The sequence below is a fragment of the Labeo rohita genome, unplaced genomic scaffold, assembly GCF_022985175.1.
Source record: "Labeo rohita strain BAU-BD-2019 unplaced genomic scaffold, IGBB_LRoh.1.0 scaffold_271, whole genome shotgun sequence".
NCBI classification, from domain to species: domain Eukaryota; kingdom Metazoa; phylum Chordata; class Actinopteri; order Cypriniformes; family Cyprinidae; genus Labeo; species Labeo rohita.
In genome coordinates this window covers 16,277-39,730 of record NW_026129001.1, presented here as the reverse complement: position 1 = coordinate 39,730, position 23,454 = coordinate 16,277, and the positions used below count along the sequence as shown (strand labels likewise).

Genomic DNA, 23,454 nt, shown 5'->3' with positions numbered 1-23,454 from the left:
TCACGTCTTGCCTAACAACAATTCTTAGTTATAAGTTCACTGTAAACCCCGCTTCTTGTGGCTTATTGATTTATTTTACCCTCTGGAAAGCCATTTTTTATTATCGGGGAACCCCCTCCGAAATGTGATTGGGCTAGTTTTGAGTAACAATTGGGCGGAAAAACCTGGCAACCCTGCACAGACCTGCCCTGAGTGAGCTGTGAACAGTCAACAGCCATTGTTTCGACAAGGAGCAGGGGAACACAAAAATGTCTCCAAAGCGATTAAGGTGAGCGAGCCAGTTGTGGGATGTAATAATGAACATAGCAGTTATCATTTACTCCCGACATCTGAGCCGCTAAAGACACGGAGGATTGCTTTGATTCGATTAATGTTTTGATAGCAGATGTGTTTACACTTTTCAGGGAAATCAGCCTACAGATGGCTTACTAATAGCTGACTCTGCCCTGGAATGGAGAAAGTATTTAGACATCAAAAAATTACACACTTCACCTTTAGTAGATAAACTTCCCAGTTTATTTAGTAGTAAAATATCAAATGAGTGGCTAAACTTTCTTGATAATGCAGCATGTTTACTACTTTAGAGATTTTCACAAACTAAAAGTAACCAAAGCACCTTGGATTGTGCTATTATTTGCAGCTCCTTATGTAAATACACTATGTAATAATTCACTACCAAAGTATGACTGTACCATTGTACTGCCACAGTACTTTGTTGTACGGGTTGTTTTCTTTGTGACCTAAAACTGTCTGTGAAGGAGAGGTGTGGACGTAAGACCAGCTGTGTGAACAATCCCAGATGGTCCTTCATCTAGTGTTTGACACGCAGGCCACACAATGCTGACCTGAAAGGGGTCAAAGAGTTTCTGGAATTTAAAAAAAAAAACAATAAAGTGCTATTGTACTTCCTCAAACAAAATTACATTCCTTTGTGGAAAAATAAGTGCCTGAAACAATCATTTAAACACCCAAAGTAGACAGAGAGATGTTGCACAACTGAACAGAGTGGTGTCACATGACTTTCATAGTCGCACTAACTGGACAAAATGACCATGTGCACGAGTGCATGTGTTTATTATTCTTTTGAATACCCTCAGCATTGGTGCTTGATGGTGTGTTTATGCTTTAGACGTGACTGTTCTTTGTGTCTGTGGTTTTTCTTGTCTCGTTCTTTCATTTGCCAACACAAGCTATCTGAATCACTCGTCTGTGAATCTGTGAAGCAGACTTTATATGCACTTCCCCTGAGATAGACAGAGGAAATGAACGAGCGCTATCTGATGACATCAAGTACGGGTCATCCATGTGCTCTGATGTCACACCAGCCCCTCTAACCACTGGAACAAATCTGCACAACAAGTTAAGCAGCAGTGTGTATGAAACTGCAAATCTGGTCTCTGCTAAGCAGTGGAGGACAGATAGTACTTGCATGAAATGGTAAGGAAGATTGTTTTTTATTAGCTGACTGTTGTTATCTGGTCTCATGTGACGTTCAGCAAGCAGTTAAGCTCAAACAAGAATCCTCTCGGTCTCAGTCTGTTGAATGGGCTTCTTGTGTAAACTGTGCAGTGTATTTTTACATTTTATGAAGGAAATGTGAGGAGTGCTTGCCTCTGCAGAACCTGCAGTGTTCTGACTGGTTTTAGTATGTTGCTATGTGGTTTCTAGGGTGCTGTGGATGGTTTTAAAGAAGCGTTGCTTACTGGCACAAGTTGAATGAGTCCATGAGTCATAAATCTATAATAATATGCTTGCTAGATACACTACCATTCAAAAGTTTGATGTTGGTAAGCTCACCAAGGCTGCATTTATTTGATCAAAATTACATAAATTGTGAAATATTATTGACATTTCAAATAACTGTTTTCTATTTGAATATATTTTAAAATGTAATTTATTCCTGTGGTCCAAAGCTGTATTTTCAGCATCATTACTCCAGTTTTCAGTGCCACATGATGCTTCAGAAATCATCCTAATATGCTGATTTGCTGTTTAACAAACATTTCTTTTTATTATCAATGTTGAAAACATTTGTGCTGGGTTATATTTTTATGGAACCTGTGATACTTTTTCTTTCAGGATTCTTTTAACAGAACAGAGAGTTCGCGAGAACAGCATTTATTTGAATTAGAAATCTTTTGTAACAATCTAAAATAATTTACTGTAATTTTTGATCAATTTAATGTGTTCTTGCAATGTAGGAGACACCCAAACGTATGAATAATAGTGTATGTCTCATGTTTCTCCTTCACGATGCATGTTTTTATCATCCACCAGGTGAAATAAGTCTAATCATTTAGAAAAGTAACAGTACTCCTTGATCACTAAATAGAGGAAGAGTGACTAAGAAAATGTTGATTGTGCTTGAATTGTGAAATAGCCTATTTTTTATTGCCATTGAATGCGAATATGAATGATATTTGGCTCAGCTGCTCTCTTAAGCTTTGTTAAGCAATGTTTGGCAGACGTGTTGAAGGTGTGAGCCAGATAGAAATCACCGATGACTGCAGTTTGACTAATTTTGCTCTTCTGGATGTACTTTAGTACATTGTTCTCTATGAACAGTTTGTCAAAACAGGCAGGAGTATTAATTTTGATTGTCTTCTGAATAAAAAGTGTCAATGTTATTTAAATAAAAATGTTTAAAACATGTAAAAATGATTATTGGTAAGACATTATTTTAAAGTCCTATTCTCACTATTAACTAACTATTAACTTTCACTTTAGCCTCAATAAACTCCTAATTACTGCTTATTAATAGTTTGTAAGATAGTTGTTAAGTTTAGGTGAGGGATAGGATTTAAGGAATAGATTATTTAAAAATGAAAATAACCTCATGATTTACTAACCATAAAAGCCATCCTAGGTGTATAAGGATCTTCTTTCAGATGAATACAATCAGAGTTATGTTAAAAAAATGTCCTAGCTCTTTCAAGCTTTACAATGGCAGTGAATGGCTGTTGAGATTTTCCAAGTCCAATGAAGTGCATCCATCCATCATAAAAAGTGCTCCACACAACTTTAATAAAGTTAATAAAGGCCTTCTGAAGTGAATCGATGCATTTGTGTAAGAGAAGTATTAATTTTTAAAACTTTATAAACCATAAAACAAGGATTTGTATAGAAAAATGTCAGAGGATTTTGATAATAGCCAAGAGGAGGCTGGTTTTCCTTATCTGTAAACAAAACTTGGTTCTCACGAAACTAGCATATTCTAGAGATTATGGTTTAATATGGTTTTAAATATGGATATTTTTCTTACACAAATGCATTGCTTCACTTAAGAAGGCCTGTGTGAAGTGCTTTCATGATGGATGGATGCACTATATTGGACCTCAAAATCTCAGCAGCCATTCACTGCCATTATAAAGCTTGGAAGAGCCAGGATATTTTTTTAAATAACTCCAAATGTATTTGAAAGAAGAAAGTCATAAACTCCTATGATGGCTTGAGGGTGAGTAAATCATGGGGTAATTTTCATTTTTGGGTGAATTAAGGGATCTAAAATATGCAGAATAAGGCATTAATACGTACTTCGTTAGTAAGGAATAATTGACGAATTGAAACATTTTCTGGCAAATAATGTGGAAATAATCTGTCTTTTTTATCCTATTGTTTACTGTGTTTATTTTTTTGGCCAGTGTCGTTGTGGGTTTTGTTTAATTTGCTGTTTTAGGCTGAATGGACCTTTTGAAATAACTGGAATCATGTGGCGAAGTGATATAGACATGTAATGCGGTTAAGAGATGTCTGGAACTATGCTCGCTGTGCGTTTCCCTGAAATAATGCATACCTTCAGAACATTTGTTAGCCAATCAGATTCAAGCATTCAACTGCCCCGTAGTATAAGGATTAATAAACAGCCAACATGCTAGTACTCGCATGCTAATAAGCAACTAGTTAATAGTGAGAATTGTCCCTAAACTAAAGTGTTACCCAGTGCTAATAATCTCAAAATGTTTATTTGAAGTAGCTGATAGCTTGGTCTGTTTAAATTTGGCTTGTAACTCATCTCAAGCTGTAAAATTGTGAAGTGTAATAGGGTATTTGAATCAGAATTATATTTCACTGTGACGGTCACATGGCCTGTTGCTTACATTTAAAAGATAAACACATTTGAAGGTCTGATATGAAGACTGACATAGCAAAACAGCCACGAATGCCCTGCACAAACCCTGTGGTGTCTTAAGTAGAAAATAGTTGGCATTTTTTCTCCATTGTTATGTTGTTGAAAGAATGTAGCCGAAACCAGCCTGAGCCTGGTTAATGTTGCTCACAGGAAGTGGATGGTGGGATGAGTAGAGTGCAGGAAGTGGTACAAGTGAGGGTGGGAGTGATGACAGAATGCCAGATGTGTTGGTTACATGAGTACATGGATGAATAGATGTTCAACAACTTCTACCACAGCTACATTTGGACATTGCATTCAGTATATAAAACAAATTCTTTCTGTGGAGAAACTTAAAACAACAGGCATTGAAAATGACTTTACATAGGTCATTGTAATAGTTCCTTGCCATCAGCAGAGAAGTGAACCAGTCAAAGAATCGTGTATCTTGCCTATTTTAAACTGGAATAATCCTTGTCAAACTGACGCATGTCAAACCAGACTGCAAATTGCCTTCACATCCTGTTTGGCCGTTCGTCCGGCCTGGAGCTGCAGCCGTCTGTCATAGATACTGTTTGAGAGTTTCCTCCTTGAGAGCTGGAGTTATTCCAGAGGAGAGTCTGATCCAGGATTAGGCTGTAGACACTCATCAGGACAAATACTGAGGCCTCAGCTGGTCTGGAATCTGTTTTGGGCTGCTTGTATCAGCAGGTCTGCTACTTCAGATACGGTGGATCCACTGGAGTGACTCGGCTCCAGTGTTGTAATCTAAATGAGTCAGCACTGGCTTATCACCAATGCCTCCTGTGCGTTCTTGGGTGCTGCAAACCCTCTGCCATGGGTGTGGACGTGCTCTTATGAGTGACAACATAGACAAACATACTGTAGAAGACAGACCTAAACAGTTTCTGTTCATTACATATTCATTATTTAAAGTTTTCTAATAACAACTGAGAACACATATAGCGTATTGTTATGAACTCATAGTGTAATGCCTCAGAAATGCAAAAACACACACAAAAAAAAGATTTGCAACATTAAATTTATATTTTTTAAGTAAAAAAAAAATAGCAGAGGTGCATGTAAGAAAAAGAAGAATAACTTAAAGCAAAAGAGAAAATAAAATAGATTCATAAATGTTAGTTTTAGAATCTTACTGGTAAAGGTTCCATTTAGAACCCGTATGTTACATTATAAATTTTATACATTGAAGAACAATATAGCCAAATCAAGAACCTTAATAGAGTGGGAAATGAGCATATTTGCTGATGCCAAGATACATCATCAAGAAGAATGTTTTTATTTAAAGCAACACCCAAATGCTGTCATTGTTTACTCACTTTCATGTCATTCCAATCCCATAAAAGAAGAAATTTAACCAAATAAGGAAAATGAATGGGGATCGATGCTGTTTACTTAAAAAAAAAATCATCGTAAAGCTGCGTGTCCACCAAAGTGTTTAAGCCCGCTGTAAACGCTTAGCTGTGAACACCTGACAGCGCTTCTGAGGCGCAGGTTTTTATTTATTTGTTTATTTTTTGTTCAGCTATGATATGGAACATCCATGGAATTGTTAACAAGTATCTGATTTTGCAGATTGAATATCTGGCCCTTGTTTTAAATGATTTTGTTCCATTGTTGTGCTTCTTGTTGTCATCTGCTGCTGTTGTACAAGCAGGATGTGGTGATTGGTCAGTGTGGAATTCCTCCACTATGATTGGACGACTGACTAAAGTGACCGTAATAAGCGCTGCCTTTACTTTCAAGGAAAGTTTGTTCACTCCAGGGTGACCGCCCGTCCCGCTTTGCGTTGTACCGCACAACATTCTCACCCCTTGTCCCGCATGACTCATATTGAGAAAATTTCCCGCGTTTTCATCAGTCTGTTGGTTTTTAATTGTCATATTAATAAAACGTACATACGTTATTTTGCCTTTTTAAGACAGTTTTTTATATATTGTTTTTGCGGCACAGTTTCCACGCAAACAATGTCCAGACCTCATCAAGTGATCTAGCACCACAGACGGAAATGGTCGAGCGTACACGGAAAAACACAATATTCCCCATTTATTTTATAGCTTTATTTTATTGACCAGAGTGCATTATTGTAAAGCGAGGGCGCGTCAACATGCGTGAGCACAAATCTCTTCTTTTGCAGGTGGATTCTCTCCACTCGTCACTCTCAAAATGGACACGCTTACACGCTTACATATGTGCGCGCTCAGAAGCATAAATCGGTGTATATGACAACGGATGTAAATCAGTATTTACATCATACTGTTTACATAGCATAACGGTAGTAAATGTATCTGTCTCAATGTATCCCGCATTGTCCTGCAAAATCACATCTACTGTTTCGCAACAGATCTATTGCCAGGTGGTCACCCTATTTCACTTGCCGGCCATATTTGCAACGCCTCCTGACACCTCATATCAGACCAAGTCCTATCTAAATCTCAATAACTGCTCACTGAACTTGCAATTAAGTGACATATTTCAAATCAGCAACAAAATCTGAAATGAACTGCCCCATGAATGTTGTTTCTTATGTATTCTTATTTAAATAGCATTTAAAAAGCTTATTTTTCAGGCTAGACTAGCCAATGCGCATACATGCATTGGCTGGTCTAGCCTCAGGTTTCAATGCAAACCAGAGCTTCAACCAACCGATGCAGTGACGCAATGACTTTAACAATCAGCGATTGGCTCTTTCGTTTAGAAGGTTGGACTATTCTGCCATATTGTGCGTTGCAGTTTCTCCCAGTCATAAATATAGGAGCGAACTGTCTTTGTATTTCTATAGTCTTATAGTTGAAAATCCTTTAACTCGTGCACCATTTAGCAAGAAATATACGTATACCAAATATCAGATACCAAATATAATTTTATATAATATAATATAAATATAATATTTTTTTTACTAGTGGATACAGCAACACTATAGTTAATTTATGTAAGTGAAAATAGCAATATAAAGTAAACTGTCACATATTATACCCAAAAATTCTTCATACCAGTAAAATTGATAAAAATTTGGGACCAAAAATTAGATTTGACAGTTTGACCTGACCATGTTTTGTTACCTAGCTTTCTGTTAAAGTTATCTGACATTATCTAGATGAATTTGTTCAGACACAGTTTAATTCTTGAGTTCTTGTCATATTTTATTATCATTTTTTAAACTATTTCGAATAAACTGTGATAATGTGAAAACAATTGGAGGGTGTCTGAATAAATTTTGGTTTGACTGTAATTAATTTGTGATTATCAAGATGATTTTTTTCTGACGCAGTTTAACTCTGAGTTCTTGTCATATGCTGTTACCATTTTCAAAACTATAGGGAATAAACTGATAATGTAATCAAGACATTTCATTTTATGTCATCAACCAAACAATGTGTTTTGGTCTGTTTCCCATGCAAAGAACTTTTGGAGCTCAACAAAATTTATGTTTCAAGGTTTGGTCACATTAAATTTGCCTACATTTCACTGGTAAAAAAGTCAAAGTTTCAAACCTAGCAGCTTTTTAGATTCCTATTAGAATTACTGGAGTTTGGTTTGCGAAATTTTGCAGAGCAGTTTTATACAAAAGAAACAAACCCGTATTTGGTTGTAACAGCATGAAAAAGAAAAAAATCAAGTCAGAATTTTCATTTTTGGCAAACTATCCATTTTACATGTAGGCTATGAGATTTAGTTTTCTGTTCTAGCTCATAACTACAAATAATTACAAACTAATCATTTAAAGTTCTACCTCAGGTTATAATTTGTTTGTTAAATATGAGGTTTTGTGAATTCTTTTCTTGTTTTTAACACTGCTCAGGAATTGTTTATCTGAAAAGCTCTTTTTGTCTCAACAGTGATTGTGACATCATGGCCTCAGGATCTCCAGACATCACAGTCACTACTGAATCATCAGAAGCTGCAGAGGAGTGTTCAGGTAATCTTCAAGTCCCATTAGCATCCATGTGAACAAGAAGAACATCCATCTCACTCTGTCACACATTTTTCCCAATATAGAGATCAGACGTGAAGTATTAGAACAGTCTGAACTCAATGAAGAGATACAAGATGCTAGTTCTCAGCGACAGGAAGTCATGTAGCACACGGACAAAGCCAACATTTGTCTCTCCCATACGAGCATGCTTTCCGCTGTCCGGCATTTGACCTTTCTCTCCAGTTTAGTGTGGGAAGGAGGAAGCCCAGACTGCTAGAGTCAGATCCTGCTGCGCAGACGGCGGGCCTGCGTGGCGATGTGGATTAGCCATTTCCTCACAAAATGGGGTGCTCACAGAGCACCAATAATCTCCTCTATCGGATTGTGCGTCTGTCTAAGTCTGTTAAGTTCAAGAGTTAGTCTGTGGATAGGGTGTGTTTGGGAGGTGTTAATCTTGTACAGATTTACCACAGGATGTTTATAATTGATCCATGACCAGGGTTACATTCATTAAATTCAAAGACACACAAGTCAAGGGATCCAAATATAGCTGGTACGAATTTAGCTATTTTTTAAAGTGTGTTAGCTGTAAGGATTTCTGAATCTGAATCTTCTGCTTTTGAATCTGTCTCATTTAATTATTAATTCAGTAAACCTTCCTGTAGCCTACATTAGAAGTGTTTTTTTATTACTTTAAAAAATAGAGGCTATATTTTTACTACTGAATCAAATTCAGAATCAGTTCCACAAAAGAGCTCATTCAGATTCATTCATTGATTCATTCAATAACCCTTCCTGTAGGCTGCATTATTACATCCTGCAGGTTTTATATTGCTCTTTTTAAATGTTTTTAATTGTTTATCCAAAGTTACATGCTAATTGCTTGGAGATTGATTCTTGCAAGTGATACAAATCATCTGAATCATTTAACAAAAAACAATCATTCAGGTTCATTGACTCTTTTATTCAGACACTTTTCCTGTAGGTTTCATGATTATGCATTTACATTCATAGGGTTACATTAATTAAATTTGTGGCTGTTAATGAGTGAAGGTATCCAAATATAGCTGGTATGAATGTAGCTATTTTTTTCAATAACCGCTTCTGTAGCCTGCATTATTACACACTTTAGAAGTATTTTATTGTTTTATTGTAAGATTTTAGTACTATGCGAATCATTTTACCAAATAAGCTCATTTAGATTCATTTAATGCTTCGTTTAGTAACCGTTCCTTTACGTTGCATTATTGTTGTACACTTTAAAAGTATTTTCATAATTGCTGATTCAAAAATAGAGACTAGACTTTTACTACTGACTCAAATATTTTAAATCAGTTCCACAAAAAAAGCTCATTCAGATTCATTCAGTGATTCATTCAATAACCCTTCCTGTAGGCTTTATTGTTATATTCTTAGAAAGTATTTTATGATCGCTGATTCAGAAATAGAGGCTAACAAATTAGACAAGATTTTAGTACGGATTCAAATCTTCTGAATCATTTTACCAAAAAAGCTCATTTGGATTAATTTAATGATTCATTCAGTAACCCTTCCTGTATGCTACATTGTAACACATTTTAAAAGTATTTTCGTAATTGCTGATTCAAAAATATAGGCTAGAATTTTACTACTAACTCAATCCTTTTGAATCAGTTCCACAAAAAAAAATCTCATTCAGATTCATTCACTGATTCATTCAATAACCCTTTCTGTAGGCTGCATTAAAAGTATTTTATAATTGCTGATTCAAAAATAGAGGCTAGATTTTTACTACTGACTCAGTTCTTTTAAATCAGTTCCACAAAAAGCTCATTCAGATTCATTCATTGATTCATTCAATAACCCTTCTTGTAGGCTATGTTATTACAGCTTTCAGGTTTTATGTTGCTCTTTTTGAATGTTTTAATTGTTTATCCAGAGTTACATGCTAATTGCTCAGAGACTGATTCTTGCAAGCGATTCAAGTCATCTGAATCATTTAGCAACAAAAAGAAAAAACGCTCATTCAGATTCATTGACTCTTTTATTCAGAGACTTTTCCCGTAGGATTCATGATTATGCCTTTACATTCATAGGGTTACATTCATTAAATTCATGGCTGTTACCTTACAAATGAGTGAAAATATTCAAATATAGTTGCTATGAATGTAGCTGTTTTTAAGAGTGTTTCTGAATCTGAATCTTCTACTTTTTAATCTGTCGCCAAAAAAATTGGATTCATTCAGTGATAAGTTCAATAACCCTTCCTGTAGCCTACATTATTACACACTTTAGAAGTATTTTTATTGCCAATTCAAAATAGGCTATATTTTTAGATATAAAAATATAGATTAGATTTTGGTACTGATTTAAATCTTCCGAATCATTTTGCAAAAAAAAGCTAATTTAGCTTCATTTAATTCTTCATTCAGTAACCCTTCCTGTACACTATATTATAACATCATTTAAAAGTATTTTCATAATTGCTGGTTCAAAAATAGAGGGTAGATTTTCTCAAATCTTCTGAATCAGTTTCACAAAAAGCTCATTCAGATTCATTCATTGATTCATTCAGTAACACTTCCTTTAAGCTGCATTATTACAGATTGCAGGTTTTCTATTGCTCTATTTGAGTGTTTTTTGGCGTTTATCCAAAGTAACATGCTAATTGCTGGAACATTGATTCTTGCAGTTGACACAAGTCATCTGAATCATTTAACAAAAAACACTCATTCAGATTCATTCACTGATTCATTCAGTACTTTTTCCTGTAGGTTTCATGATTATACCTTTATATTTTTCACACTGATATACTTTTGAGCCATAGGCTCAAGTTTAAGTACGTTCAATAGGTTCAAGTATCTTCAGTAAGTTAATCTAACCAATAATAATCCTTTTAAAGCCTGCATTGTAAGGCCGCTTGCTCATGCTGCAGTCAGTCGTTAAAGGTAGAAAAAGTAATCACGTCTCTCTGCCACATGGGAGAGGCCTGAATGGAAAATGTGAGTCATGGTGGTGAACGGGACTGTATTGTTCCTTTAAAAGATTAATTCCAAAATACTGAGTTGAAAAGATGTAATGCAGACCCTGGGAAAAAGACATGATTGTAATATATTAAAAGTTCATTTTGAATGAGATACTGATTTAAATATTATTAAATTGTTTATTTTAACAATGATAAAGTTGGTTTATTTTAACTTTTGTTTTGATATACTAGCATAAATCATTTTATTGTACATCCCTGAAATAAAACCACAGTGTAAACAATGCAAACTTTTTTCCTAGGACACTTAGCATTTAATGTGGCTGCATTTAAACATACTGAGGCTCTGTTCTTAGAAGGCAATATTTAGCATCTCTTACTGTGTAATCAAATAACCGAGCATTGAGTGGTTTATAAGAGACAGTGAGATCTCTTTCTCTGTGTGTTGTTTACTGCCTTTAGACGGGCCCCAGCTGGAGACTGTAGGCTTTGCCAGTAGAACTACATCATGTGACTCTCCTCAAGACGAGAGTGAGAGAGACAGGATGTCAGGCAGCAAGGGAAAACCAATACACAATGCCTAAAGTCATAATCGAGTCCTCAAAGACTGTATGGAGAGCAGTAAATTTGCTCACTGAAGCTATGATTTAATTTATTTTGAAAGTCTTTATTGAGTTGAGTTGAGTGAGACTAGCTTTGTTTCAAAACTATCGAGCTACTTACCTAGACAGCATTTTTAAGGGATCACCTTCAAACATAAAGGCTGTTCTAAAAGATAGGTGGTAATATACCTTATTCTGGCCAAATCACAAGTATTCTTCACTGAGAAGGTGATTCAAGAACACACTGTGAAAAAGAAAAATGTGGCAGACATAAAAATTAATTTATGCCAAATGTACACTGCAATGGTGCCACAAAGTGTTTCTGAAGAGCCATTTAGGTGTCTTTAAACACTGTTTAATGCTGCTCAGAGGTGGCATAAATGAATTTACACAGCAATTTAACTGCATGTTGTTATACTACGGGCTGAGGAGGGTCAGAACAAAACTAATTTAGTCTGGTTTTCATGCTGCATTGCATTTTTACACAGATTTTTGAACAGACGCAGAGCAGCTTTAACTTAGCTAGTTAACTCATTATTTGTGTGTTCTTTTGCCAAATTTACACTGCAGAAGTGGCACAGAAGTGCTTGTGAAGTGGCATTTGGTGTCTTTACACAGACAGTTTAATGCTGCTCAGAGGTGGCATGAATGCGTTTACACAGCTAATGTACAACTGTATGCTTTGATGTTAGCGACTGAGGTGGGTCAGAGCAGGCTTATTTGAGTCTGGTACGCAGCATTACACCTTTACACAAAATTTTGAGCAGGCACAGAGCAGCCTTAACTCAGCTGTGCAAAGATACATTTGGAGTATCATGTTGTTACCCAAATTCTATTAGATTGGAGTTGTTATTGGACACTGCAAAGGTGACACAGAAGTGCTTCTGAAGTGGCATTTAATAGTCTTTACGAAACTGTTTAATGCTGTTCAGAGGTGGCATAATTTAGTCTGGCTTTGATGCTACATTGTGTCTACACTAAATTTTGAGCAGGCACAGAGCAGCCTTCGTAAAGACGTCTTCTGAGTTTTGTTTGTTAAGGCATCTTTACACAGGCTGCTCTGTGCCTGCTGAGAATTCTGTATAAAGATATAATGCCTGACTAATTAGTAACAGCTCTGACCCACCTCAGGCACTTATCTCAAAATATATTGTTATCATTTGTGTAAATCTATTTATTCCACCTCTGAGCAGCTTTAAATAGTCACCTGAATGCCACTTTACATAAGCGTTTCTAAAGTGGCATTTAGGTGTCTTTACACAGACCATTTTATTGCTGCTCAGAGGTGGCATGAATGCATTTACACAGCTAATATAAAACTGTATGCTTTAATACTAGGGACTGAGGTGGGTTAGAGCAGGCTTAACTGAATCTGGCTATTATGTGGCATTGCACCTTTACACAAAATTTTGAGCAGGTAGAGAGCAGCCTTAACTTGGCTGTGTAAAACACCCTATGTGTTTTATGTTTTATGTCTTTACACAGCTGAATAAGGCTGCTCTATGTCTGCGCAGAATTTTGTGTAAAGTCGTAATGCCGTATGAAAGCCTGACTAAATAATGCCAGTTCTGACCCACCTTAGCCCCTAGTATCAAAAAATATGGTTATCATTGCTGCATTTATGTCACCTCTGAGCAGCTTTAAACAGTCACCTGAATGCCACTTCAGAAGCACTTATGTACCACATTGCGTTGTACATTTCACATTATTCCTAATTCACAAATCAAAGTGCTTCTGAAGTGCCATTTACACTAAATTCTGAGCAGGCACAGACCAGCATCAACTCGGCTGTGTAAAGTTGTTTTTAGAGTGTCATGTTGTTAACCAAATTCTGTTAGATTAGAGTTGTGAAGTCACTGGTTGTCGGGATAAGTAGAAAAAAAAAAGTAGTTTCAACTTAAAAAAGTAAGTGTTCGTGGTGCCTTAAAATGTTAAAGGGGTCATCGGATGCAAAGTTCACTTTTACATGTTGTTTGAACATTAATGTGTGTTGGCAGTGTATGTACAAATCTACCCTATAATGATAAAAATCCATGCAGTGGTTTTTAATTAATCTGTAAAAATAATATCCCCCTTTTCAAATCGAGCCGAGTCGTGTGGTGTCACACCGACAGAGACCGCTCCCATGATATTTGATTGACATGAGCGTCTTACCTCAGACCCGCCTTAAATCAGCTGTAACAGTCCGACCTCCATTGTTTCGATGCCGAAGCAGGGATGTAAGTTAGACAAGAATATCTTAGATGGAGCAATTGAAGTGTTGTGTTGTTGGATGTAATAATGAACATAGTGGTCGTCATTTACTCCCGACATCTGAGCCGCTGAAGATGCAGTGGATTAAGTTTGTTTGTGAAGGGAATGCGCCTCCCGATCTACACATATCCGTCTATGTTCACGCAAAGCATTTGTGATCCAGCTTCACTTACAGCAGAAGTGAGTATAAGGGTTTTTTTATGAATCTTTGCAATCACCTTTCCTAATAACATGCTAGTTAGCAAGTTTAGCGGCTAAACGCAGCTAAAGTAAACAGGCTCGTCACTCCACAGAGAGAAGAGAGGGGCGGGGGGAGCAGAGCTCATTAACATTTAAAGCAGCCTCGACCAGAACAGGATGATTTTTGCAGAGCTGATTTTGACAAGGTGAAAAGGGTGTTGTTTTACACTACCATTGAGGATTTTTAACCAAAGTATATTATAGACTTTTCATTAAGACCCTAAAGAATCTTATCAACTTGTGGAAAATGAGCATCCGATGACCCCTTTAAGTTTAGTCAACATGAAATGTTAGGTTGTACTACATGAAAACGTGGATATTTGAGTTGAGTAAACTTAAAATTTTAAGGCAGCACAAACACTTACTTTAAGTTGAAACAACTTTTTTATGTTATTATTATTTTTTACAGTGTAGGATGTTTAAAAGAGTTAAATGGTGGTTGGATAGTGTTGTTGTTAACAACCAGCCCACAACAAGTGCAAGCCATCACTGAGAATTGTGTTTGTTCTCAGTAGAAAGAATGACTGTACTAATAAAGGTCGTCATCCCAGTATTGTTCACGAAGCTGTAAAGACCACTGGCTTCTTACTAGAATGAGACTGACCTTTTAATGTTTGCTTTGGCTTTTAAAGCCTTTCTGGCTCTTAACCTTTGGGATGAATAAAATCAGTTTATAATCTAATTGTTAAAACCGACTGAAATCCCCTACACTACATCTAAGCACTGCAGGTGAAGTCATAGTCACAAGTTACGATGCATGGAAAATACATACCGTATTAGTGGCTGTTTCTATTGGCCGCTACACATAAAGGCATCTGTATAATGAAAACAAGAATTTCATTGTATTCCAGTGAACTGTATCATTGATTACCTAAGAAATCACTTTATTTAATACTAAATGTGGTTTCATTTGATATAGAGGCTCAGTTGTGTAAAATTATTCAATATTAAACCTCACTGTGCCTATTAACAAATGGGTCTTTAAAACAAAAGTAACAGAGGATCAATTATAAAGCCATTTCAATAATACAATAAGGACTTGGCAGCTACAGATAAATTAGTGTTACATAAGCACCCAGGAGGGAATATTTATGGGTCTGCAATGACGTTTGTTAAATAGATTTTATATAAACACAGTTTAATGGATGTATTAAACCATTTAAGGATTTTTACACCAAAAAAATCCACAGCCAACTAATCAGAAAAAAATCTGTCAGATACACTTTAACACGGTCAGTAGGACTCCTCATTTTATTATCTTGACCCCAATGCAAGTGGTATTGTTTAAACATGCTGTGTATATAATTTCTAAGACTTGAGGGCCAGCAAACATGATTGTCTGCCAGTTGAACTTATTTTGTTTACATACATGAACACTGACTAATTGTAAGCATATGTTCAGTGTTTGCTGTATGCAAGACTCTCAGAATTCAAGATTCTCCTATGAGATTCTTTCACAAGTGGTGCTCATTTAAATGTTTTTGTTTTTAATCCAGGGAAGAAGAAGTCCAAATTCCAGACGTTCAAGAATTTTTTTGTAAAGAAAAAGAGGAAGGAAAGTCCTGCACCATCGAGTGAAAGTGTTTTGAAGGCCAGTCAATCGAGTGACGACGTCAACACCTCAGAGCCAACTATCAGCCACGCCAACAGCGACAATGACCGCGGGTGAGGAAATACACTTAAAATCGCTTCGATTTTTATCACTATACTGCATTTCTACTATATATCTATTTTCTTTTTTTTTTCCCCATTTTCACATGTGACAGTATTACACTTTGCCAATTATATATGACATGTAAACATTACCCCCCTTTATTCAAAGATCCAAGATCAGCCTGGGAAACAAAGCCATGTCACATGACAGTGTCTTCGTCTCTGATTCACCCTCATCAGAGACTAATGATGGTCTGGGGGCGTCCCAGGACAGCATTCATGGGAAAGTGAAATCTCTACAGGTATTCCAGTCTGTTATTGAATTTAATTTTAAGGTCATACCGTAAAGCTACAATTTTTTTTTTTTGTTTGTTTGTTTGTTTGTTTGTTTTCCTTTTTTATCACTATTATCATTATTCAATTATCAGACATATTCAAATTTGTGTTACAAAATATCATAAAAGTATATTTTGACATTGTCCTGTTTCACAACAACATCCAACAAACAGAAGTATTTATTGCTAAAAACAACAACTTTTTATTCAGTTATTCAAAATGTCTCTAATTCCAAACCCCACACTATAAATATAATAATACATTTATAAATAATTTAGATAATACATTTATAACATTTATAAGAACAATTTATATGAACGAATGACTCGAAAAACCCGAAGACTCAAAACAGGTGAACTGTTTTGAGTCTTCGGGTTTTTCGAGTCGTTCGTTCATCTTATGGCTGTCATGTGATGAACGAACGACTCAAACCTGAAGACTCGAGAGATGAACTAATCAGTTATTTTTCTGGCCCACACTGCACGGGTTAAGCTTATGGGGCTGTCACGTGATAAACAAACGACTCAAACCCGAAACTTGTCAGATAAGAGGTGAGGTGAGCTAATCATAGACTAAAGACCCGGGTAAACAATGAATTAATCTTTTCTGTTACCTATAGCATTGTAGTTTTGTCTTGTTTGTAGTGTGATCAACGTTTGTGTAAGCAGTAAACAACTTCAGAATCGTCCGACATCATTGTACCTTTTTGTTTGTAAACAGCGTTTGACTTACTTGCACTTTCTTAGTCTTTGCGCGTTCACTAAACACTGGGTCTGTAGTTCCGCGTGACCTTTCGACATGATTCAATAGTACGTAGCGCCGTGAACGAGCATGCCAGAACCTGTGCTACACGACCTTTTGTGCTTAAAAAGTACATTAATTTTTATTTTCTGAGAAAAATGACCGATTGTTTCACTAGATAAGACCCTTCTTCCTCGGCTGGGATCGTTTAGAGCCCTTTGAAGCTGCATTTAAACTAAGTTTTGGAAGTTCAAAATTGGAGCATCAATCAAGTCCATTATATGTAGAAAAATCCTGAAATGCTTTCCTCAAAAACCATAATTTCTTTACGACTGAAGACAGAAAGACATGAACATCTTCGATGACAAGGGGGTGAGTAAATTATTTGTGAATTGTTGTTCTGGAAGTGGACTTCTCGTTTAAGCATTTCCTTTCACTGACAGTTTGATTAGGTAATAAATACTAAAAACGATTAAGACTTTCAGGCTCTGTTTTGTACTATTTCTATGGAAAGTGTCCTCTGTGTGCTCAGATGGAATGTATAAGTATGTTTTTTTTCTTGTCCTCTTTCTTTAATGAGTATTAGTGATGCCACTGGACTTTGGTTTAAAATTAGCAAGTCTAAGCCTCAAGACAACGAGCCTGAGATTTTCACTGTTGACGTTTTGCCACCAGCCCAATCTCAACAGCAGGGATCATTGTCAATGTCACTGATAGAATAAAAACAAAACAAATGTGAACTAAAACGATTACCTTAAACAAATGTGTATATGATGTACAGCCTGTTTATAAATATTAAGTGTGTTTACATGATCAATGGTGTATCAGTATTTAAAGTCTCCACCGGATGCCCTTAATGGCCTACTTTCATAAATACGTTTGTCTCAGTTGAGTCTTGGCATTGATTAAATGCTACTTAGCGTTGCTTTCTTGATGCGGTTAACATATTACCAGTAGACATACCGGATAGGCACTTTGTCATTGAGCCAGACATGAGAGCAGCTCAGCAATGAAAGTTACCAGTCCATTAAGAGAGGAATTAGCCACTGTTTGAAAGATGCAGATCATCTAAAAATAGCTGAAGCCAGGCAGAGTAAATTTATTAGAGGTCTTTGAATGCATGGATGCAAAGCTACATTTTCAGCATCATTTACTCCAGTCCTAAGTGTCACATGATCCTTCTAAAATCATTAGAATATGCTGATTTGCTGTTGAAATAGTAGTATAATGTGATTAATCTGTTTGAACAGTTATTGATAAGTCACATTTCTGTCCTGTCTGTAGATGCAGCTGAAGCAGGCGATCCGTCTAGGCTCTCCTCCGTCACTCCTGTGCGGGAGGAAAGGAGAGGACGCAGGGGCTCTTTCTGAAGATGACGGTCTTCCCTGCAGCCCCCCGGAGTATTCCAGCCTCCACACTGTGTTGGCCACACCTCCTCACACGGTACACCTCGCTACACTTATTTCACATCGGTTTAGACGGTACAAATGGGTTTCTGTGGCACTGATATAGCTTTGATTTGTAGAATGCTCTGAAGCTTCTGAAATGTGTCACAGAAGCTTTTAAAATCAGACTGAAATGATCAAAAACGCTGTTAAAAATAAACTTCAGTCATTCATTTTTAATGTTGAGATCCTTCTGATGGATCTGCAGAGCTGTAGGTGCTACACACAAACAGAAACTGCACTAGGTTTGACAGACTTGACTCATTTTACTCTTATCATTAGTTGTACCAATGTTTTGGAATAAAAATATCTATCCTACTTGCATCTTCGCTCACTGTGACTGACTGGTTTTGATTAAAGTTCCCTGGAAGCATGTTTTCATAGTATGTAAAGCTTTTTGATATGAAAAAATGAAAGAAATGTTGATTTCTGATTATATTATGTCTAAAAGGATAGTTCACCTGAAAATGAAAATTCTGTCATTAATGACTCACCTTCATGTCATTCCAAACCTGTAAGAGCTTTGTTCTTCCTCAAAACACAAATTAAGATATTTTTGATTAAATCCGAGAGTTTTCTGACCTTGCCTAGACAGCAATGTAACAACCATTTAAGACCCAGAAACATAGTAAGGATATCTGTAAAATAGTTCATGTGACATCAGTGGTTCAACCGTAATTTTACAAAGCTATGAAAACGACTTTAAACAATTTTATTCAACAATTCTTCACCTCCAAGTCACATCCTCCGCCATTATCAAAAGTACCACGACTCACTGATGTAACATGGACCATTTTATCGATGTCCTTACTATGTTTCTGGGCCTGGGAACATTTCGGTTACATTGCTGTCTATGCAGGGTCAGAGAGCTCTCAGATTTAATTTCATCATATTTCAATATCTTAATTTGTGTTCTGAAGACGAACAAAGGTCTTACGGGTTTGGAACGACATGAGGGTGAGTAATTAATGACAGAATTTTAATTTTTGGGTGAACTATGCCTTTAAGTGATGACTCTTAAAGGGACAGTTCACTCAAAAATAAAAATACTATCATCATTTATAATCATCATTATCACCTGAATGACTTTTTGTCTTCTGTGGACCAAACAGTTTTGGTTCCCATTGACTTCTATTTTATTTATGACCATACAGTAGACGTCAGTGGCAACCAAAATGGTAAATACACCCATATACACTAAAATACACATTTTTATACACGCAGTTCTGCTTGAAAGTTTTTGAACCCTTTAGAATTTTCAACATTTTTGCATAAATATAACACAAAAAGTATGTGAATCTTTGCTTTCAGTAACCGGTGTGACCCCTTTTTGACGCAATAACCGCAGGTAACATTTTTTGTAACCGCTGATCAGTCCTGCACAACAGCTTGTAGGAATTTTAGCCCATTCTTCAGTACAGAAACACTTGAACCCTGTGATATTGGTGGGTTTCATCCTAAGAACTTCTTGCTTCAGGTCCTTCCACATTTCAGTTGGATTAAGGTCCGGACTGTGACTCAGGCATTCAAAATCATTAACCTTGTTCTTCTTTAACCATTTTTTGGTAGAATGACTTGTGTGCTTGGGGTCGTTGTCTTGCTGCATGACCCACTTTCTTCTAAGATTCAGTTCTCGGACAGATGTTTTGACATTTTCCTTTATAATTTGCTGGTATAATTCAGAATTAATTGCTCCATCAATGATGGCAAGTTGTCCTGGCCCAGATGCCGCAAAGCAGGCCCAAACCATGATACTACCACCATGTTTCAAGATGGAATAAGGTTCTTATGCTGGAATGAAGTGGTTTTCTTTTTCCAAACATAACACTTTTTATTTAAACCCAAAAAGTTTTATTTTGGTCTTCATCCACAAAACATTTCTCCAGTAGCCATTTGATTTGTCCACATGATCTTTAGCAAACTGCAGACTGACAGCAGTGTTTTTTGTTTGTTTGTTTGTTTTGTTTTTTTGGAAAGTTGTGGCTTTCTCTGTGCAACTCTGCCATTCATACCATGGTTGTTTAGTGTTCTCCTGATGATGGATTCATCAACATTAACCAATGTGAGAAAGGCCTTTATGTGCTTAAAAACCCTGAGCTTTTTTGCAACCTTGCAGGTCTTGCTTTGGAGTGATCTTTGTTGGTCGACCACTCCTAGGGAGGGTAATAGTGGTCTTGAATTTCCTCCACAATCTGAACAATGACTGACTGTGGATTTGTGGAGTCCAAACTCTTTAGAGATGGTTTTGTAACCTTTTCTAGCTGGATGAGCAGCAGCAACACTTTTTCTAAGGTTCTCAGAGATCTACTTTGTTCATGCCATGATTCACTTCCACAAACATGATCAGACTTTGATAGATTCCTGTTCTTTAAATAAAACAGGGCATAAACTGACACCTAATTGTCATCCTATTGACTGAAAACACTTCTGAACAAATGGACTCTAATTTCACCTTCAAATTAACTGCTAATCCTAGAGATTCACATACTTTTGCAACTCACAATTATTTAAAACCGGACCATTTTTCTTAATAAATAAATGACAAACTACATATTTTCATTTCATTTGTTTAATTGGGTGCTCTTTGTTAACTTTCAGGAAATCTGATTAACTTTTTGGTCATATTTATGCAAAAATATAGAAAATTCAAAAGGGTTCACAAACTTTTAGGCAACTCTGTACATGTTGAAGTAGTTTTCTCATAACCACATTGTGCTTTCATCACCAAACTGAACTATATACAAAGTCAAGCAATCAGACACACTGTGAGAACGTGCTCTGCATGCCTGGGTATTTTTGGCTTCGTGAAAAGCGTGTAAGAGCCTCAGACTTCACGGGGAATGATTGAAAAGACAGGAAGCTCCCTGCTGAGTACTCTAACAGGATTAGGTGCAGTGCCGTTCCCCTTGCTGTACCTGCCTCCCCTCAAATCTCTTCAGAGATGTACACAGTCCCTGTCCTCACCTTCTCTGAACTTGAGCACAGCGAGACCAAAGCTGTTCTTTAATTTAGAAAATCTCATAGTGGGAGTAAGTTTTGAGATTTTAAACCAGACTATGAAAACAAGTGAAAATGTATTTTAGGTGAGCAAACTGTGATATATACAATTTTCTTGTAATTGGTAAGGTAAAATGATTTTGCTGATTAGGTAATCATTTATTAAGGAAAACATGTTTTCTCTTTATCATTGCAGTCAGTGGATTTGACCCAGAGTTCCTTGAGCATGGAGACTTCAGACAGTGAAGATGATCAGGTGACTCAAGCACACATAAATCACATGACACATATGTGGAATACTTGTGGTTATGGGACAGTTCACCCAAAAATGATAACTCTGTCATTATTTGCTCACTATCATGTATTTCCAAACTTGTGTGACTTTCGTTCATCTTCAAAACACATATGAAGATATTTTTAATGAAACCTTGGTAAGCAAGCTCAGCCGTACTTGCATCACATGTAAGATTAATGATTGATAATGCTAAAATTTATCGATTTTCACGTCAAACAAGCACATTTGAGCTGGCATTTACTGTATTTCATGTGCTACACTGCCATTGTGATCGGTACGGTTTTAAATATTTTTTTTAAAGAAGTTTCTTATGCTCATCAAGACTGCATATGTTTGATCAAAAATCCAGAAAAAAACAGTAATATTCTGAAATATTATTTCAATGTAAAATAACTGTTTTCTATGGGAATATTTTTTTAAAATGTAATTTATTCCTGTGATGCAAAGCTGAATTTTCAGCATCATTACTCCTGTCTTCAGTGTGACATGATCCTTCAGAAATTATTTAATGTACTGATTTATTATTAATGTTGAAAACAGTTGTGCGGCATAATATTTGGGAACCTGAGGGGAAAAGATTTCTATTTTGAATAAATGCTGTTCTTTTTAACTCTTTATTCATCAAAGAGTCCTTAAAAAAGAATCAAAAAAAGTGTTTCCAACATTGATAATAAAAGTAATAAATCAGCATATTAGAATTATTTCTGAAGGAAGATGTGACACTAAAGACTGGAGTAATGATGCTGAAAAATCAGCTTTGCATAACATGAATAAATTATATTTTAAAATATACTAACAAAGATAACCATTATTTCATATTGTAATAATATTTTGCAATATTACTGTTTTCTTCTGTATTTTTGACCACGTAAATGCAGCCTTGATGAGCATTCGATAATTCTTTAAAAAACATAGAAAAACTTACTGATCCCAAACTTTTAAATGGCAGTGTATGGTCAGTGTTTATATGTGAATAAATACGTAAATTAAAATCTGTAAATCATATAAACCATATGTAGCGATTGTTTCATTTCAGAATGAAATCATTAAACAACTTAGATTAATATTGATTACTTGTACAGTGCCTTTTGAATGAATAACGTTTTGTGAAAACGCACTTTTAACGGAGGAACAGAAATCCCCCAGTTTTCATTAAAATTTACTTAATTTGTGTTTCAAAGATGAATTAAAATTACGGGTTTGGAATAACATGAGGGTGATTGAATGATGACGCAATGTTCATTTTTGAGTAAACTATCCCTTTAAGAGTAAGCACGATCTCATGCTTTGAATGATGATGTAATGCATTTCAATGCAAATTAATTACAGCTGCATCTACATGTAGGCAAATTGTTTGTAGCCATTCGGTGATCCAACTAAACACGCTATTACAAGGTTTCCCAGCCCTGTTCCTGGAAGCACACCAACGTACGCATTTTCCGACTCCTTCTAATCAAACGCACCTGAATCAACTTATCAGCTGGTTTGTAGAGATTTAGAAATGGACAGGTCAAATAAGGAGGACGTCCAGCAGTAGAAACACACTTTGCTTGTAGCTTGTCATGTAGCTAACTACTTTTTCAAATCTTGTCATGCTTGTCATGACTGTAGTTGAAATATTTGTGAATAGCCTGACTTTTCTGAGAAATGGTGTAGAATATTTGCTTGTGGTTATTCCTTAATATTTGTACATGTAAATGTGACTTACGTCTTCAAGTAATGTTTTGGGCCACTGCAGATCATTTGAATGGAGCACCTCTGGGTGTGGATTCAGACTAGTAACATGTTTGGAATTTTCAGTGCTGAGAGATTCATATTAAGAGTGACCTTATCTGTTGTTTTGACTTGTTTGGATCATGTAGAATTTGTTCAGTGTTGTGTTATC

The 23,454-nt window shown here is 36.1% G+C and overlaps 1 protein-coding gene across 5 annotated transcripts in view; it reads left to right on the top strand.

The window, feature by feature from the left end:
• Positions 1 to 23,454, top strand: part of zgc:66433 (uncharacterized protein LOC321250 homolog) — a 53,999-nt gene that overhangs the window by 15,421 nt on the left and 15,124 nt on the right. For 4 of the 5 annotated variants that reach the window (XM_051102654.1, XM_051102651.1, XM_051102653.1 and 1 more), the window contains 5 exons: positions 7,969 to 8,048; positions 15,599 to 15,767; positions 15,925 to 16,057; positions 18,117 to 18,275; positions 21,471 to 21,530. In XM_051102654.1, the coding sequence (XP_050958611.1) occupies positions 7,982 to 8,048; positions 15,599 to 15,767; positions 15,925 to 16,057; positions 18,117 to 18,275; positions 21,471 to 21,530 (588 nt within the window). In that variant the 5' untranslated portion in view covers positions 7,969 to 7,981. Of the gene's footprint in view, positions 1 to 1,217; positions 1,438 to 7,968; positions 8,049 to 15,598; positions 15,768 to 15,924; positions 16,058 to 18,116; positions 18,276 to 21,470; positions 21,531 to 23,454 lie in introns of those variants that run through there. The other variant, XM_051102655.1, reaches the window with a different exon arrangement.